Raw genomic sequence first — 19,397 nt, forward strand, 5'->3', positions numbered from 1 at the left:
TCTTCTTTCCCTTCGGTTCTATGCTGTCATGTCTGAGCACATCCCTCACCTAGAATTCCTTTACACATATTCTAATGTGGGTTTTGGAAAGCTTTCTTTCATCATCCCAAAGTGTGGTCTCTCTGCAGCTCGCACCAGCAGAGGTTTCCTGTATAAAATGGGTGTTTTTCTGTCTTCTTCTAAGATTTGGCTGGGATGTGTTCCCAGATTTCCTGTTTCAGCCTTCAGACTTGTGTCCCTAGAAAATATATTGCTTTCTTTTCAGTGTCTCTGTAGGAAGTGAAATTCTCCCACACTCCATAGGCTGCATTTTCCTCTTGAGTCCCATGGACATCAAACTTTGGCACTGTTTATTTTTGATTTAAGATAGGTGCTTGTTTGTTTGCTTTAAGTGCATCCTAGATTCTGAAGACTCAAAATTTGCCTCTGTAATGAACCTTTGTCCTGTTTTCAGTTACGTTTATTAGATGTTTTGTTGCTCCTTCAAATTCCTTCACTTTCCTTTCTGACACTGCATTCTTCCACTGTCTTCTGTCAGTCTTGGACATTACACTGCTTATGTGCCTGTCCTTACCACCTTGAAATCTCCTTTGACCATTTTCTTCCTCTTTTTTCAATTAGCTTCTAAATCCTTTGTTTACTATACTCATTCCACAAAGAAAAGGCGGTTTCTATGACTTCTCAGTATACTTGAATGCAGCACCCTCTTTGCTGATCTGTATCTGCCTCTTACTCAGCCAGCTCTGATGCTGTCTTCATTCTCTGTTGTTAGCTTTAGTCTGTCTTCTAAACAAAGTTCAAAATCCTCTGCTTGCCCTTGTTTGCCCCTTGCCTCCCCCACTTTCTCCTGCTCTTTTTGTTTTCTTATTTTCTGCATACATCTAATGTTTCTCTGGATGTCTTTTGAAGCATAACTTGTTCAGTGAAACACCACAGAAATAATTGTTTTTTCTTTGTCTTTGAATCAGAAACTTTATGGGAGGAATTTTGTTTAATTTGCTGTGTTAAAGCCTTTGTTCTATACCTGGCACCATTGCTTGTGCTTGTTACATGTGTGGCAATTTCCCAGTTTCTTATTTGTGACATTTACTGTGGAATTCATTCCTCACAGCAGCTCTCTGAAACATAAAAGTGTTAAATTGGTGCTCTGTGAAGACTTCGAGGTGCCTTACAGCCCAGTCTTTTGGAATCCTTTAGAAATCACAACTTGGTGAAGAACTTGGTCAGTGTTAGTGTCAAGCATCTTCAATTTGCAGTGACTTGCCTGAGACTGAAGTGCTTGCTATGGCACATGGCAAAGGTGCAAAGCCTTGACTTCAGTACAGAGCTGGGACTGTTCATAGAATCATATAATGGAATCATGGGTTTAGGTTGGAAGAGACCTTGAAGATCACCTAATTCCACCCCTTCACCATGGGAAGGGACAACTTCCACTAGAACTGTTTGCTTAGAGCTCTGTCCAACCTAGTCTTGATTGCTTTCAGGAATGGGGCATCCACAGCCTCTCTAGGCAACCTGTTCCAGTGCTTCACCACCCTCACAATAATTTCTTCCTTTTAACTAATTTAAATCTGCCCTCTTGCAGTTCAAAAGCATTACCAAGAGGCAATGTTTGCAACAGGCCCTGCTTAAAAGTCTGTCCCTATCTTTCCTGTAGGTCCTCTGAGTACTGAAAGGCCACCAGAAACTCCCCCTGGAGCCTTCTCTTCTCCAGGCTGATCAACCCCAACTCTCTCAGCCTGACTTCAAAGGAGGAGGTTCAAAATGTGGTGCTCAGGAGTTGAACGTTCTGCAAATTGACCACTTTGGGAGATGATTTTTGCTCTTTTCTCACTTCCTCTGGGTCAACACAAAAGAAGAATAACATCCAGTTAAGATGAAGGGTGGGAAATCCAAAGCTGATTTAAGAATTCTTTGTTGTCCATGTAGCAGTGTAGTTAAATTGTGATTAGAAAGCAGTTGTGTTGAGAATTTTGGGCATAACTGAAGCAAACAAAATGATTACAGTTATTTGAAAAATGTGGAAAGCAAGTAAAATCTCATGCTTAAAATACTTTTAGGGATTGTAACATTACAAAGAGCTAATTATTGCTTTACTTAGCAGTTGCATGGCTTGGCATTTTCTTCTTAACCAGCTGGCTCTGGGTAGGTAAATGTGATAATGCATGTGTGGAAGAGAATAATTTGAACTTCATCTGCATCTTGGTGAACTCTTGGGATGATTGTTACAGCTCTAGAGCAAAGCCTTACAGTGATAAAATTCATCAGCTCATTACTGAATAGTAGTCAAACCCAAAAGGACCTCCTTCCCCAAACCCAAATATTCTGAATGAACTGGATAACAGAATGAAGAACATCACTGTGTCACTGTATGAAACCAGGGTTGCTTCCACATTGAATAATCTGTGCAGATCTGGCCTCTTCTATTAAAAAGGAACTGGTAAAAGTGCAGACAAGAGGAGGTGAAGATTATCAGAGGTTTGGAATGGCTCCTGCATAAGTAGGACTAAGTAGACTAGGACTTGTCAGCCTGCAAAAAACCACATAACTGGAAAAGAAATAACGTATCAAGTAGAAGCTGGAAGGGGTTGATTTCTTACTCTCACACAAGAATGGCATGAAGTGAGTTAAGCAGAAGCTAGAATAGATGGAAGAAGGTAGTTGTTCATGCAACAGAAATATTTTCTTTACAAAAAATAACGATTTTTAAAAGTTAAATTACGTTCAGCCTTGCCTGCAGGGCCCTGGGGCACTGGAAATGAGTGCATGACTTGATCCAAATGCTTGAGGCTAGCACCACTGCTCTGATGAGGTGGGCAGAAGTTTAGCAATAAGGGATGACACGTGTCACTGGATGGGCAAGAAACAGCAGGGGAATTGATTTATGTGAGGAGCAAAGAAATTTAATGTATATTCAGGATGAGATGCAAGAAGGAAGAAGGCTGCAGGGGCTGTGGTGACTTGGAAAGATAAAACAGGATGAAGAAGGGAAGCAGAAATCTGTGCCTGGACAGGGCTGGGTTCCACTGTCCAGAGTTTTAGATTTTGAGGCAGTGGCTTCTGGCCTGCCAGGAATGTGTGCTGGGGGAAGTGCACATGTGCACTGCAGCCTTCAGGTGCGTGTAAAATGGCCATTATTCAAAATGGGCTTGCAGATTGGAAGAGCTGCATTGTAATGCCAGTGGCCATGTAGCCTGTGTCCCTTGCCTGGGGCCCTTCAGCCCTTTCAGGTCATGGTTTGTTATGGCAGGAATGATTCTCTGTGTTTATAAACATTTTATTTGGATGAAGCATCAAACAGGAAAAAACAATTCCTGCAGAGAACTTGTCATACCATTCTGCTTACCCATACTGCTTGTCAGAGACCGCAGTGCTCTAACCCACCAGGATGGTGCCTTAGCCCAGTTTAGGTCAGCTGATTCTGGGTGAAGCTTTGCTCCCCCTTACTAGTGTCAATCCTTTTCATCTTTAACTTTCTTCTGGAGTCACTGAAGACCCCGTGCTCTAATGTCTTCTGCTTGGATAGGCTTCCCCTTCTTTTGCTGCAGATCTGTGTGCTTGGCAGGGGCTGAAGGGGGCTTTCTTCTCGGGGAAGAAACAGGCGCGGAAGTTGCTCTGGCTTTGGTGTCCCTGGCAACTGTGTTATTGTTGGATGCCCTTTTTATAGGCGGCTGTTACTAATCTGGCTGCTTTGCCAGAGCCATGCTGCTCTCAGTACAAATGACACTGGCCCAGACCAGGAGCAAGAGAGGTGATATTTCTGGGTGTGAGCCAGGTGGGGCAGCTCTGGGGACAGGTCTTGCTCACCCCTTCTCGCTTGCTCTCTGTTGTCGCCTTCCAAACTATGAAATCTTCAATCTGGGAAGTGCAGCCCTTCGCTCACTGCAGGGCTGAGGGCTACAGAGCAGTGCCTGGTCCTGCACTGGATGGGGTTAGGCTCTCTGTGGGTGGGTTACGTGAAGAGTTTGCCCCTTTCAGGCATTGTGTGGTCTGTAGAAGGGAAACCTACTTTAGTCAGAGATCCCCTTCTGTTCCCATTATCTGGAAGAAAAGAGATGAAATGACAGAGCAGCCTTATAGAAATAGAAGGCACATGGTTAAGGTGTCCTGTAAAATGTGTGGCTTTTGGGTGGAGGAAGTGCTGTGGAGTGTGCAGTTCTTCTGGATCTTGGGGGAACAGGGGGGCATGGGTAAAGTGACAGAACAGCTGATTTCTTAAGCCTTTTTGAGAGCTGGGTTTTTTTTTGAGAATGTGTGAAAGGTTGAGGAAGGAGATTGTCAGCTCTGTAGGGTTGTCCAGTTGTATCATTCAAGTGCCAAAAGCCACAGCTGTTTCTGCAGATACATCGTGTCAGAAGTGTTAGCAATAGACACCTGGAATGCTTTGCACCTGATGTGGTTCTCTTGCAAAGGTGATGTTCAGGTTCTCTTGCCTGCACATAACCTGGCACTTGATTTTAATGGGATATCTACCATGTTCTATCTGTCCATTTCCATTTTTTCAGCATTAAACTTTCATATTATCAGGCTGTTCACTCTTTCATAGATGTCTTACCTGAGCAGAAGATGACACACTAAAATAGAGCGAGTCCTCAGGTGCTTCATAGAACACCTCTGGAGTGTGTATTCATTGTTCAGGAGTAAAGTGACTTTCAGGGGAATCAAATACAATCACAAGGAATATTGCACTGAACTCTAATTGTTTCAGTGATAACTGTGAGCTGTAACTGAGATTGTATGAGCCTTGGAAGTCCTAACTTTCATACATGAGATTGTGTCTAATTACCCTATTCCATTTGTTTGGGGCTTTTTTTTAATGTGGTTTATTCTTCCTTTGCTCTCAGGGACTCCTGAGATTCTTTTTCACAAATAGGGTGCTTAAACTCTCGAGAAACAGAAAATGACAAAGTGTTAAAAAAACCCAAAGAGAAAAGGAATGTCTTCTCAAAATACAAGGCACTGTCATGATTAAACATAAGTGAGCTGTTAATATTTTTAAGTAGGAGTGTGGCAAAGAAGCATCCACTTACTTATTCCCCTCAGCTACTTAATTGCCTTCTGCTTTCTGCTTTTCTTTGAGAAATGTCTTGCTACAGAGGGAATTCTAGCAGCATCCTCCAAGGATATGGGAATCCTCTCCATGAATTTCAAAAGGATTTTCTAGAAAGTTAACAATCTTTGCTGAGACTGTCAGAGGCAGAGCCTGCTTGAGCCCAAACACAGTGTCCTGAACATTGACCGCTACCATCTTAGGTGTTTTCAGAACTCGTTGTCCTGGAGACTGTGACTGATGGTGTCACAACCCCACCGTCTGCTAGGGTAGAGGGTAGAGTTGCTTCTGAGGAAGCCTGGGAGTTGGGTGTTTGAGATTGCTGGTCCAGTGTCACACATGAATCATGGAGCTGCACGTAGCTTTCCTAGGTCTTCAGTTAGCATTTATCCTCCACTGTGTAGACTTCCTTGCTGTCTGAGGTAGTAATGAAAGCCCATTCTCGTATTTATGAGTGACTGAAATTTGTGTTGAAGCCAATAACAGGAGTCACTGCAGATGGTGGAGTACCATATTATCAACACTTGTACTCTCTCTCCACCCTCTCACTCCATTCCAGCTGATAAGATTGGAACTACATTCATTAAATCTGATGACTTACAATGAAGGGAGAACCTTTACACTGCAAGCAAAATTGGGGAAAAAGACAAATATTGTCAACTTGTTTGCCAAGATACTTGGACAGAAAGAACTGTCTGAAGTGAATTCTCCCAAAATATGTGTGTATTTACAGTATAGTGAGCACACAGATTGGCAGCAACATGAAGTTTTTGGAACCCATAAAGACTTCAAGGCATTGCTTTGATTTTTTTGTTATTGCTGGTTTTGCTGGCTGCCTTCTCCTCATGTCCCTTGAAGTGTTTTATAATGTTCTGCTCTCCAGAACTGATCAACTGCAGGCTTCCCTGTTGTAGCACTTGGCTTTGGCTTCCTTGTCGCTCTGGTTGCTTGTTTGTGTTTTTTCTAGGCTAGCTGAGCTTTTCAGAGTTGTTCATTAGCTTCTTTCTCCTCCCAGAAACAGGCACTCGTGTAGTGCATATCTGGGGTGCATTAGTGGAAAAAAGATCATTGATTGCTGAGTTAATAGTCAGGGAAGAGCAGAAGGTAAGAATACCACCAGCTGGAAAACTCAAGGTGGCAAAGAGGGCAGGAGCCCATCATCTGTGTTCAGTGGAGCTAAAGAAATCTGCAGGCTTCCACATAAATATTTAGATCTTCTAATCAGATCTTAGAGTGCACAGAGTGTTTCCTCTGGTGTGTACCGTGGGGCAGAAATCCAGGGGAGCTGTTTGTTTCTTTCTTAGCCTTTGGTTCTGTTTCCATATCCTAGTTGTTAACGACAGTTTGGGCAATACATCTGGCACGCTCCTTCAGTGGAACCAGCCACGAATTGAGCAGTGTGAAGCCCTCTCTTGCTTTTGGCAAGAGTCTAATGCAATTTCAGAAAAAATTACTTCATCAGAGTCAGCTCGTCGGAGGCATTTCCAGTGGCAGGCCTTGCGGTTATTCCACTCACTAGCAAAGAAAATGGTGATTAGTAATGAAATTCACCCAGCCCAGAGAATGGCATTCATTTTCCTGCATGGTCTTAGCCCTTTACCAGGTGTTTTCTCACCTGACTAGATTTTGGTATCGATTTTACCTCCTGCTAATCTTGTGAGGTCTGTTAACCATGCTGGCAGAGGCTGTCTCATACAGGCTGCCCAGGGGGGTTCTGGAGTCTCCCTCTCTGTGGGTATTCAAGATGTGCCTGGATGAGTTCCTGTGTGGTCTGGTATAGGTAATCCTGCTCTCGCAGTGGGGTTGGACTGGATGATCTCTTGAGGTCCTTTCCAGCCCCTAACGTTCTGTGATTCTGTGCTAGCATTTTAGACTGGCTTCAAGTGAAGCGAGGCACATCAGCCCAGGTGAGGGCTTTCCTTGTATGACTGAGTTCAGGGTGGAAATTCTGCCCAAAATGTCCTCTCTGAGGTCAGATCTTTTTGATCTCAGCTCAAGGGCTCAGTGAATGCTCTTTCTACCTGGATTCCTTCTTAAGTAGCCTTTTCAAATCTTATCTTTGCCTTATGAATTTTCAATGTCCCCTGCCTTAGCTGGTTCAGACCTCCTCCGTATTGGCTGCAGAATATCCATCTCCTTTGGCAGTTGCAGTCCACATTGAGCAGCTTTGTTCTCAGGTTATAAACACGAAGCACTTAGTCAGTTTGCCCCTTTCACCATGGCTGTAGTGTTTATTTCTGTTTCAGCGATGCTTTGCAGCCTTGCTGGGGAAGCTTTTGATCCACCGGCTTTCCGGTTGAATTTTCCAAGAGGCAGTTTATGTGTTTGGGGTGTGTGTAGTGTGCAGTATTTCATGTTGGTAGCTTGGGTTTCTCCTTCCATGCGCGTGTTCCTTTGAAGTGCTTATTTTCTTATTCATCTTTTAACATCAAACCAACAGCAGACCTGTGGCACTCTAATCTCTTCAGATCATGTAACGGAAAGAATGCTTCTCATTCTGGCAGCTGCAAGTTCCCCTTAGACAGCAGTCTCTGCCTGGTCTGAAAGCATCACTCTGGCAGTGAGCAGAATAACTGCGTGGTAACAATAAATGTATTTTGCAATCCTGGGTTCCAGGAGGTTTTTGCATGTCTGTGTCTGGAGCTACCTAGTGAAGGAGGAAGTATTGAGATGTTATTTGGGGAGAGTGCTGCCTAAAATCCATTCCGTGCTGTTGAGAACGATTTACTTAAGACAGGCAGTAAAACAAAGCAGGAATGTTTCTCTTGTGTATCACAGCTGGATGCCGGGGGAATGTTGTTCTAGTGCAGATATTTTTGTCATGGAATGCAAGACGCAGTAGCCCCAGCGTGCCACTCCACAGCCAGGATGCCCTGCTGTCACAAACCACGCTCACCGCTGTGGTGTCTGAGGAGCTGCACTCTGCCCCTCTGAAGTAAAACTTGGAGTGACTTAGCTGCATAGTTCAAGACTGCCTTTACAACGGCTGGTCTTCAGATTGCAGAAGTGGAAAACGCTCCTTTAAATCTCTGCCACTGTAACTAAGCAAACTGATGAAGCTGTGTTACTTAGGTCTTTTCATCAAGTCTGAGGAGTTGGTCGTTTGGAATGATATTCCCTAAAAGGGAGAACAGAAAGCAAGGCATTGGCTGCTTCAATTTCTTGCCTCATCAGTGACTTTCTGATCCCTTCAGCAGAAAGCTGTCCTGTGATTAAGGGCTCGGATGGGACTCTGGAGACTTACATACTTAGCTCTTGCTTCTGCTGCTGCTGGCCTGTGTGACCTGGAATGTTATTCAATCTCTTTAGGTCTCAGTTTTGCATCTGTAGAAAACAAAACAAAACAAAACCCCAGACCAGCCCCAAACCCTCATACTTCCTTGCATTTTGAGTTCTATGGCATGTTGCTGCTCTCTACATATATATAATTGTGCAGTAGAACACCATTTTCAATTGGATTTCTAGGTGCTGTTGCAATAAAAATAATCTAACTGTATCATGTAAATATGCCTTGCACAGCATGATTTGAACATTATAATTGGACAGATAATAACATCTTTTTTCCAAGTCAGAATTACATTGTATCTTTGGCTGGAAATCAAAGCAGAAAGGAAGAGAAATGCTGGATATTTGAGTACAGTAACTAGCTGTTGGCTCAGTCCTATTGTAGTAATTCTTCACATAAAACTGAACAGAGCGTTTTGAATATTTGTTTCAAACAGCCTGCGATTCTTTTGGTCGATCTGACTGGCCCAGTGGGACTCTAAATGGTTTCTAAATCTGTGTTGATTGACAGATACTCATACAAGAACCCTATGCAGTGAGGTTAAGAACTGCAGAGGGTTTCTGCTAGAGACATGGACATACAAGCATTAGAACAACTGCAAATGAGGAAATAGCAGATAACTTGAATATAGTTTTCAGGTAAGGATCTGCTCAGTATTTGTTCCTTGCATTCTTAAATAGTGTTAGAGAAGAATAAAGGACCCAGCTTTGGGTTTGTATGTTTTCCTGGACTGCAGCTACTAAAGCCTTCTCATCTTCATGCCAAGACATTCTTTGGCCAGTGGGATCATTCCACTGGCTGGTTTTGTTTTTATTTTTTTTTCTTTTTCCTTTCCAGTGTGAAATTGGTGCTGATTTGAATACTTTAGTGTTACAAAAAAAATCTCAGACAGCATTCTGTCCTGCCAGTGACTGGCTGGAGAATTCCTGGGGTGATTGGTGAGATGTAGCTTAGCCGCCTTCCATACTGAACCCTTAGTAAGTGCTGAAATTGGGATGATACCCGAGAATTCTGCACAAAGGAAGCTAGACAAAGGGTTGTATGAATGAGCCAATAGTCTTTTGAATTAAAGAACTTACTGGATGTAAATCTGGCAAGAGGGGACTCTGTGTTGGCTGACCCCTAGGAAAGGATAGAGATGCAGGGAAATGAGCCATGGGAAGGAGGTTGCGTTCTGTATACTTGTGAGCTGCTGTCTAGTGCCTTAAAGTTTCTTTCAATTAAAAGATTTTGAACTGAAACATTTGGACTGATGTTTTGCCAGCAGTGGGAAATGGTTGTGGACGTGGATCCAGAAACTTAGAACTATGCTTATTTGTCAACCTGTGAGTAAATAGGATAGAGGTTTATATTGGGGCACATTCTGTCTGCACTGGTGTGGTTGAGTGTGTCTGTCTAGCTCTTGGTCTGCGTTTCTCACTCTCTTTTTCTCTTTGTGCCTCAAGCAGGCCCTGCCATGAATTTTCTCTGACCCCTTGGGGCCATTCCCACATGAAGCTTTGATGTGTGTGCCCAGAGCTTGATTGACAAGGAAGTTTCGGTGGCGGCAGCAGGGAAACGAAGAGAAAAGGGCAGGGCTTTGAACTAAAGGGCTTTGAGCTCTGAGATGCTGTGCTTACTTATCTCCTTCAGAATGTTAATTATTTACCAAGATAATTGGTCGGGAGGGGAAAAAAGAGAGGGGAGGTTATTAAAAAATTCCAACACTAACACGCTACAAAAACCTCATTTTCCAACTTGCAGCTGGCATGAAAAGGATGTTGTGTATAAAAGGGTTTGAGTGTATGTGTACTGGGGGGGGGAAAGCTTTTTAAGGCACCCGTTTCCTAAATAGAGGGATCCCTTCAGACGAATGCAGCGGAAACATCAAAGCTCTTGCAAGAGTTTTCTCTGGGGTTTCTAAACCGTGTCTGGTACTTTTTAATTAAAAAAGTTTATGGAGAGCCATCTTTGTGACTGGAGCAGGCAACCTTAGGCTCTCTTGATTGAGGAATGAAATGTTAAAAGACTTAATAAATAATGATTTCTGGTAAAACGTCGGTTCAAGGATGTGAAGGTGCCTGGATGCTTTAGCAGGAGCTGAGACTTGGAGTAGCCTGATGAATGTTTCCTGCTTCAGCCTAATGTGGTGTAGGCCACACTGTGTGTGAAAGGCTCCTACAGCCTTTGGGTTAATGTAAAAAAAAAATACGTAATTGCCACATACATACTCGTTTGATGTTTGTAGTCAGGAAGATAGGTGCAGCTGTTTCATTTTGCCTCCAGTTAACACAGTTTTATTAGTCTCTGCATTAGGTAGCGATCCACAGACTCCTCCATGACAATCAGGGTTCCTTTGAGTTCTGGTAATTGCTGTGCTGGATCAGGTCCAAGGGCTGTCATTCTGGTATCCTGACTGTGCTGATGGTGGCAACAGAGGTTCAAGAAAACTCAAGAGCAGGCAGCCTGCCCTCTTGCTAGCTATGAATTAATGATACAAAGATGGGCAGCTGCGTGCTTTTGTCTATTTATTTATTTGTTGGATCAAGCTGAGAAGTTTGGTGGTGTTTTGACAGGGTGGTAGAAGCCCCATCCTTGGCAGTTTTTAAGGCCAGGCTGGATGTGGCTCTGGGCAACCTGATCTAGTGTGAGGTATCCCTGCCCATGACAGGGGAGTGGAACTAGATGATCCTTGAGGTCCCTTCCAACCTTAACAATTCTATGATTCTCTGCAAATGATCCAAAGAAATCACTGAAATGATTTTGTTTAATTGGATTCCCTAATCATCATAATTGGTGGCCCAACTAATTATTTTAGGGACTTCATTTATCTGAACTTCTTCCTGTTCTAATCCTTGTGGTTTAGCTCTCTGAATTTCCTTCCTTACACCCATTCTGCTGCTTCATTCCTTACTGACCTCAGAAGCATTAGCTACCAACGTTGAAAGATCTTTGTTATTTGTTAATGATGGGTAACTCACAACACTTACTAGTTCACTTTAATGCTTGCTTCCCTGCTTGGTTTTTTGTTTTTTTTCCTTCAGTTAGGGCTGCACAGCATTTCTGAGACCCCCTTTTTCCACGTAACGTTTATTCACCAGCTAAGGATTCAATAGCTGAAGGTTTTACTTCCATTTTCTCTGACTCCCAGGTGTTTAATCAGCCTGATTAAATTCATTAGCTCTCTCTTTCTAAAATACGATGTTTGCTTTAACTGTTCACACATTCTCATTTCTTTTGGTGTTGAATTTTATAACATTGTGATTGGTGTTTCTTACTGGCTCGAATCTGATCCTATATATTACTTGGGGCTAGTTGAAAAGAAGTTCTTCTCTTTTATGTTTACAATTATTTCTTCAGTGGGTCATAATTTGAGCTACTGACAAACTCTCAACAGTATAATTTCCTTTAATGTGTTAGTTTGTATATATTGAACACAATCCAGGTTTTTACTGAATTTTATTCAGTCTAAATTTATGCAGAGGTAGTTGAATAAAGCTAGATAGCCATGACATAAAAGACTAGGTGTGAAGCAAAGAAAGGAGAAGGTGGTGAGAATGGCCATTGTCAACATAAGTTAGAAGCTTCATCACTTTGATTTGTGTTTATTTTAAATTGGAGACAAACAAGTGAATTGCAACAAGCCAGATACTGCATGGTGCATTACACTTGAGAGACATCAGGTCTCCTGTTCTTCCTGTGTGATGGATGTATACCTTAAAGTGGAGGAAACTGAAACATAAAGCAGTGTGGTAAATTTATGGACAGGTTAAATTAGGAAGCAGGTCTGCTGGCTAGAACTGTAGACATTTCCACTTCTCTTTTATTCCCCCCTTTTTTTTCTTTTCTTTTTTAGGTGTGGCACACAGTATGACTAAAACACTCACCAAATGATTTGTGATTTGGCTGGCTGACATCTCAAGTAATAGTCAGAAGGGAATTGTTGAAAAACGTAGATCACTTATGCTGCTGTTTTGCTGCAATTAGTTCTGGCCACATTCTGTTTGTTATTTTCATCTGGTTTGGGGGTAGATATATAATTCCCAATAATCATTGATAACATTTGCAGATGAAATAAAGATGCAGCATGAGAAAGGCAGTTGTACAGTTATCTGAGTCATGTGATGAGCTAAATGGATGAAGAAAATGTTTGAATGTGGCAGTTATTCTAACAAGTGACAACTAGGGATTCAGGCTGGATTTATGGAGGGATGGACTGCATCCTGGAAAGTTGTTGAAACAGCAAACAACAACTAGAGATAGGGTATAAATGTAGTAGATTAGAGTAGATTTCTGAGGGCACAGCTGGATTTTCTTTCTCTTAACTATCAGCCTCTTAGGTCTTGGAAGATTCTTAATCATGCTCACGTTGTCGGCTCAGCAGTGGAGAGTGTGTCTGAAATATAAAGGCCTGAGTTATGGGGACAGAGCAAAACAAATGGCAGGTCACCAGCACAGTGAGCTCTTGCTGTACAGGTCTTGTCTGTGTGTAGCAAAATAGATCATAGAATTTTGCTCTGTGTCTTACTCTGAGTGCCCTGTGCTCTACACAAGTTTAGCCTTTTCTGAAATGTAGATGGTTCAATGACCTCAGCTTGAGCCCTGTGCATTGGTCTGTAGTTGTCTAACTTGTGTCTAATGGTCACTATGAACTATGAAATCATTTACCATCAGTGATCTCTTCTTTTCCACTTTTGCTACAGGCTAAACTCTTTCCAACTGCTGTTGTTCATTTTGGATCTGAGGAGTGTAGGGGTGAGTGAATTTCCTCTCTTCTTTAGCTGGCTGTATAGTTCCTGTAGGTAACCCTGAAAAATTGCATCCTTAGATTGAAAGCTCTTCCCACAAAAGGTAATGCAGTCCTTGAGAAGGCTGGTGGATGTTCCCATTCTGAATGGCGCAAGCTCTTCAGAGCTAGCTTGGTCAGTTAGCTGGAGCACAAATGTAAACACAGTACCTTTCCTATGAGATTTGTTAGGCTGTGGAGAAGGCATTGTCTCCTATGGGGACAAGAATGATAGAATGACCCTGGAAGGAGAGTCTGTTGTCCAAAATGTTAATTAGACAAATGAGTACGAAACACTTTTCCCGACCTATGATGGATATGGGAGAACAGATCTTAATCTTCGATTCTTTGTCACCTCTGTTTTATGCTTAGAATCTCTTTTTTCTCCCAGAGATTAAAAAAGTTCTTGAGGTGCAGCAAGCACTGAAGGAAAATGTCAAGATCTTAAGGGTTGAATGATGAAAAAGGGCACCTTGAGATGTAAAATTGTCACAGTTCAGGTGTCCTGTGTCAGCTGGGGGCAGACAATGGAGATATACTGTAGTACCCAGCAGGTATTTGCTGAGCTGAAGACTCTGTGATTCTGTGGTGATTGATCTCTCTGTGTTACTAAACAAGTCTTTGGGTTTCATTTTTAAACAGATTCTTACCTGAAATCAGACCTGCTGAGCTCTGCAGTTTCCCCTTCTGCAGCTGATTTACTGGTAGCCAGGTACGTGGGGACTGAATGGAGTGGCAAATTGGTATTTCAGGGATGGGAAGCATGAAATAAGCCAATCTTACTACAAAGAAAAGTGTTCTGAATATACTAGGACTTCATTTTCTCCTGAAACTGTCATACTGCCATATTTCACTTCATAGCTTTGTGAGTCCTTCTTTGCATGGTAGGATTTCAGTAGTAGGATTTCAAATAAATTCTAGCACTTTTATCATGAAAAAGAAGAACCTTTTTAGTCTGACTTTAAAAGTTCAAAGGTGGGGGTTGCACAAGGGGTTGTTATGAAAAAACAAAGCTTAATTCTGCTTGGGTTTTTTTCTTCCTTAGATGTTTGTCCAAACCATCAGTTCCTTCTACTTCATCATCTTTAGAATCAACAGTTTCACCCCTATCTGAACCACAAGTGGAAAGTGACCAAAAGACTGACGAGCAACCAGAGCCAGCGAGCGTGTGTGAAGCTCCACAGGTGTTGAGAAGGGTCCCTGGGAAAGTCCCCAAATGGCTGAAGCTTCCAGGTATCATGAAATCAGAGGAGTTGTCTTCTTACTATGAACTCCTCAGAATGGCAAGCTCCTCTGTGCTAAACATGTTGTATGTTGGCAGTACCCTTGAAGATGTCAGCATAGGGCTTGCAGGACGTTTAGTTCAGTGCTTGTCAAACACAAATCAGTTTGTTACTTAAACCTGAGCATTTGCTGGAAAAGTATCTGAATGCAGGCTCTGGGCTTTGAGTCGTGCCTAATTCATATGCTTGCAACATTTTTATGTTGTGGACACTTCTTAACTGTGCTGGTGTGATACTCAACGTATCAAAGGCTCCCATGTCACCTGTTAAATGTCTTACATTATTTTCCCTTTGCTAGTATAATCTGATTTTAATATTTTCAATCAGCTCCCTTAAAAGCAGTAAAAAGAAGAATTTTCTGGAATTCCCTGTCTAATAATGCCAAATGTTAACTTGCTGAGTGATAATTCTAGCATTTCATTCTGCAAGATCCCATGGGGCCATCAGCTCCAGCAAGGGCAGCATAAGGTATGAAATGATTGCTGGAAAGCTGCAGATAATTAGTTGATGTGTTGCCCTGCTGTGGCTGGTGAGTTTTAGACTGGTACTGGGATACTGATGCAGATCATGTGGGTAGCAGTATGTTAGCTTCCCATTTTCAGTATGCTTGAAGCATTCAACATAGAACGTCCCCAAGTAAAGATTATGTGGATAAAGTATGAAATAACATCTCACCTACCTGTACAGGTTGCCCATTAACAGTTGGTATGAAAGGTCAATAAGATGCTCTAACATGCATGTTAATAACATGTAGGATGAAGTTCTCCACTTGAAAAGTTATGATGTATTCACCATTCCATCTTCTTGAGGAGAGCTCTTACATGCTACCCAACATGCTGCTCTGAGTGTAGAATCCTCAGCAACCACATCATGTTTCTGAGAAACAATACAGTACAATTTACATGGTTAAGTGTTTCAGTGCTCTTATGTTTATTTTGTAGGTGGGAAGAGATGAAACACTGTGGGCTGCTGGATCAGGGAGCAGTCAGCTGAGCCTCTTTGCTGATGAGCTTACTCAGAATATGTAAGAAACTGTTGGTGGTCCTGGAGAGATTTAATTTGGATGAAAACTACTTATAAAAATAGAAAATTGCTATTTGAGGTGCCAGTTGCACCTTTTGGAGGAGTGGAAGGCCTGCTGGTGGTCTTTGTGACTACAGAAGCAATGTTAGAGGTTAAATTTAAGGTTTCTCGCATGCAAATAATATGAATAGAGAATTAAAGGGGAAATAATTCCTATATACTTTTTGTGGAGGATTTTGTTTTTATCCATACTTTTCAATTAAAACCTTCACAGTTCTACTTTCAGAGTTAACTTTGAGTCTAGCTGCCTGAATTCTAGCAGCAAAATACAATCCAATCCAGTTTTACCTATAGCTAAGTGCTGCCTAGAACAAGACTTCTCTCTGCTTCTTGTTGGCTGGGGTTAGTGTTGCTCATAATTCCAGGCTTTAGATAGCTGGAAAGTGAATGAAGAGGAAGCACTTAAACCAAGTCATTGAAACCAGTTCAAATGGGCTTTTCCTGTGAACCTTCTGGTTTGCTGCAGTTGTATTGTTTTCAGTTGCCAGAACCTTGTCAACAAAGAACACAGGTATCTCTTAATGGAAAGCATGTGGAGGCTGGTTTTGCCCCAAGCTTTGTTTTATTTTCACTACATATAATTAACATCAGTAATACACTGGGGGGGAATCTAGTAAAGGGGCCTCTTCACGTGACTCTTGATCCGTGGACTTCTGTGGTCCCAGCATTGTCCACAGCGGAGTAGCTGTTCTGCGGTTAACGTACAGAGGGGAGGACTTGCCCAGATCTTTGCCTCCTGCAGATGTTGTACAGGGATGACTGTTGTTGGTTAGAACTGTGCCTATGCTGCAGATGAACTCTATAGTGCCACAGTATCCATGGTGCTGTATTTTATTTGAAGTCTTCTCCATGGATCAGCGATTCATACTGGACAGCTGGGCTTCCATGCTACGGTAACAACATGTTTTCCATTTTCCCTGTGTAGACAATTGTTCCCTGAACTGTGTGTGCATCTGCACAATTTGTAGAGGTAATAAAGCAGAGTGGCCATAGGAGGCCTTTCGGTCGGTCTCTTTGATAGTATGTTTCTTCACCCAGTACTCAGTTTCTCTGTCAGTTCACAGGAACCTGCTCCCTTTTCAATGGGCCTGTCATGCCTCATTCCCTTCCTCCCGTTTTTTTTTTCCCCCAACAAAGCAAAACGGAGCTTTGTACCATCTGAATGAACTTCAAAGTGGCTAGAAAGGGCACCCAGGGTTCCTGGCACTTGTCATTGTCTCCCAGCCTGGCCAACATTTCCCTTCAGGTCTAATTACTTCCAAATGCTCCCAGATGCTTTGAAGAAAGTCAGAGGGAGGGAGAAGCATGAAAGAAAGGTGGAAGAGAAAAAAAGAGTCAGAGTGAAGGGAGCAGAATGCTGTAGCAAAAATGTTGATTGATTTCTTATATGTCACCCAAACATAAACAGGGCATGTGTGCGGCCGCTGGCAGTGGGCAATGCAGGAGCACTGTGTGCAGCTGCTGCCCTGGGTCCTCATGGTGCAAAGAGAGCCCTTCTGGCACTTAGCAGGCTGAGGATTAGGAGACTTCATATTGCTACCCATGTGCATTACTTCAGCCAGTGCTGCCCATACCTGTCCCTTGACTCAGCTGAGCATCAAACCCAAAACTTTTCTTTAAGGAGAATGAAAAATTGGTACCCTCAACAGCTGGAGCAGAATTTTTAGTCCCCTCTTCCTATGCAAGTAATTCAGTTTAGCCACTGCTGTTATTAAAATACTGCTCTACTAACATTCACCTCAGTGATTCTCTTCAGTCAAGAAAGCTGCTGAATGGTCAGAGAAGGGAACTTGAGCCTTTTTAAGGCAGAGGCTTTGAGAGACCTGTATGTCAGTAGGAATCAGAATGGAAGGAGAGATGAGGATTTGAAGTCTGGAAAAGGCAAGGAAGTAGCAGTGAGTTTTTTAAGAGGGACAAGAAGCCCTGGTATTTAAAACTACAAGATCTTCACTAAGGTAGTTGCTGCAAGGATTCCTGCCTGATGAGCTGATTTGAGTATCACTTCTGCTAGAGTAGCTCAACTGATCCCTGGCTTTGGGGGCATTCAAAAGTAGTAGTATTTGCCTTTTTAAAATTTTTTTTGCTATTGCCTTTTTTTGTCATAGAGTTTGGGGGCTGAAAGCTGAACTAGGTCAGTCCCTTCATTGGTTTCATTGTACAGCTGCACAAACAATTACCTTGGCAAAGAGGCTGCAGTGCAGAGGGATGGGGCACTGCTTCAGCTGGTACTGTCATCAGGAAGAATGTCTACTGAATTGTGGTTTTAGGTGAAGTTTCCAAGTGGCTGGTGGCCTGCTTGATGACCTTGATAGCTCTTGGCTAAAGAGTACAGTGACCTACTGAGCCTCTGCCTGCTCCAGCTGTCAGTGGGGGAAAACCCACTTGCTGTTACCGAGCATAAAGAACAGAGCCGGCCCCAGAGTGAGCAGCCCTGAACCATGCTGCTGTCAGCTGCCTCCTCTGCAGCTGCTTGTGTATTTCCCAACAAAGCCGGTTCAGTTGTGTGGGTCCTGCCTACATGTGTAAGGTTTCTTATTTCACAGCTTCCCCCTGTCCTCCCCCCTGGCTGAGGGGCCAGGCTGTCCCATGATGTGGGATTTTCACACATGCTGTTTGTTATTCTGTCCTTTTTCCTTTCGTCCTACAAAGATGTAGAGAAGAGGGTGGGTGAGGGGGGAAAACTTTGCAAGTCTTTGAAGCAACTTGACTTTCAATGATTAATTGCAGCAAAGAGCCTACACAAGGGAGGGGAAACTTGGGTTTAATTTATTGATGTTTCTTTGTGAGAACAAATTTATAGCACAGGCAAAGCAGCTTCTGAGGAGAATATCAAATGGTTAAAAGGTTCCAAGCACTCTTTGATGTCACAGCCCTGGAGAAATACTGGAAGGTAGTGAGGCACAGTCTCTGTTTATTTATAAAATAAAGATCAGTTACCTGCTTTTGGCAAGAGCCTGTGACCGAGCTCCTGTTAACAACCTATTCATTAGAGAGGCTTGGAACTGGACCTGAAGTTTCTGCCACAGCTGCCTGCTGAGGTGATGAAAACCTGAAGTTAGGATGATGTTTCCAGCCATTAAATCTTTCCGAGCATCTCTGTGAAGCAGCACCTGTTTCTCACATTAGCTGAGGCAGCAACAGCACCTTCCTGTACTGTGAAGTAGGGTTTACTGCTAAAGGAGCAGGATGGACACCAGTCACAGACCTAGCCGACCACAGCAAACGTTGAAGCCAGACGCTTCAAAACAGCCTCTGACAGCAGAGCTGCCTAGGTCTTAGCTACGCTTGGTAAAAGAGAGGAAGCAGAAGCAAAATGGCAGAGGGAAAAAAATTTGAGACTGCTCTTCCTTGAGCTAGACTGAAGATGAGCCAGATGTTTGCTGGCGGGTCAGGATCTTGTGCTGGTAGGCCACATGTGCCTCATGAGGCCTCTAGAAGTCCAGAAGCTGTAAGGAGAGAGCAGAAGTCAGTCAGCACATCTGCTGGGTCCCCAAACATCTCCCAGGAGGAAGAGGATTAAGCTGTCTCAGCCCACATCCTCCCCTCAGTGCAGCTCAGCTCCCGCAGCCACGTACCAGCTGCGGCAGCACTTTCTCCAGATGCTCGATGTCCACCTTCGCCAGGTCCTCGGCCTGTGCCTGCCGCGTTGCTCGTGCCGCTGCTTCTGCCGTGCAGAGGGAAAGGACTGTCAGAGGGGCTTTGGAGACGGTACGTGGGGGCCCGACGAGGTGTCGGGGGCCGGTTTCCCGGGAGGAAGACGCAGTCTCACGGGCTCTGCTCCCTTGAGAAGGCTTTTCACCGACCCACAGGGAGCGGAATCACGGCTGGAGGGGACGAGCCGAAGGCTCGGAGGTGGATGAGGTAGGGGTGGGGGCATCCTCTCGACCCCGTAACGAGCCGCTCTGGCAGCTCAGGCAGACCCCGATCCCG

At 43.4% G+C, this 19,397-nt stretch overlaps 1 protein-coding gene across 1 annotated transcript in view; it reads left to right on the plus strand.

The window, feature by feature from the left end:
• Nucleotides 1-18,900, plus strand: part of ASPSCR1 (ASPSCR1 tether for SLC2A4, UBX domain containing) — a 45,314-nt gene extending 26,414 nt beyond the window's left edge. Inside the window, exons 13-16 of the mRNA XM_054170795.1 lie at nt 13,019-13,070; nt 13,744-13,813; nt 14,147-14,334; nt 15,326-18,900. Of these exons, the coding sequence (XP_054026770.1) occupies nt 13,019-13,070; nt 13,744-13,813; nt 14,147-14,334; nt 15,326-15,339 (324 nt within the window). The 3' untranslated portion in view covers nt 15,340-18,900. The remainder of the gene's footprint in view (nt 1-13,018; nt 13,071-13,743; nt 13,814-14,146; nt 14,335-15,325) is intronic.
• Nucleotides 18,901-19,397: the final 497 nt, after the last annotated feature.

This window comes from Dryobates pubescens, chromosome 20, assembly GCF_014839835.1.
Source record: "Dryobates pubescens isolate bDryPub1 chromosome 20, bDryPub1.pri, whole genome shotgun sequence".
Lineage (NCBI taxonomy): Eukaryota > Metazoa > Chordata > Aves > Piciformes > Picidae > Dryobates > Dryobates pubescens.